Here is a 427-nt window from a genome sequence, read left to right on the forward strand (position 1 = left end):
TGGGCCCCTCCCCTGCTGCTGCTGCTGCTGCTGCTGCTTCTTCTGCTGTGGGACGTGCTGCCAGCCCAAGGAGGATGAGTCCTACAAGTACGTGGACCCCAAGGACCTGGAGGCACAGATGCAGGCAGAGGACAGTGGTGAGTCCGGCAGGAGCCTGGCAGCTGGGAGCGCCTGTGTTTGCTTTGTGGGGGCTCTGGAGTCTTCCATGTCCCATCTTGTGTGGGGGACAGAGCTCTGGCTCAGGCCTTGAGTTGGTTTTAGCCGCAGCTCCTACTTCCAGCCAGCCCTTGGTGTTTCCTGTGTGGGCCAGGGCTGGTGACAGTGACAGAGGGAGCCCCCGCATGGGCCATGGGTGCACCTTCTCCTTCTCTCTGGACAAAGGCCCCCTGAACAGGCCTGGAGCTTAGAGACCCTTTGGGGCACAGAG

At 61.8% G+C, this 427-nt stretch overlaps 1 protein-coding gene across 1 annotated transcript in view; it reads left to right on the forward strand.

Annotated features, from left to right (window-relative positions):
• Positions 1-407, forward strand: part of LOC102044665 (uridine-cytidine kinase-like 1) — a 15120-nt gene extending 14713 nt beyond the window's left edge. Inside the window, exons 13-14 of the mRNA XM_014311138.1 lie at positions 65-137; positions 382-407. Of these exons, the coding sequence (XP_014166613.1) occupies positions 65-137; positions 382-407 (99 nt within the window). The remainder of the gene's footprint in view (positions 1-64; positions 138-381) is intronic.
• Positions 408-427: the final 20 nt, after the last annotated feature.

This window comes from Geospiza fortis, unplaced genomic scaffold, assembly GCF_000277835.1.
Source record: "Geospiza fortis unplaced genomic scaffold, GeoFor_1.0 scaffold1103, whole genome shotgun sequence".
NCBI lineage: Eukaryota > Metazoa > Chordata > Aves > Passeriformes > Thraupidae > Geospiza > Geospiza fortis.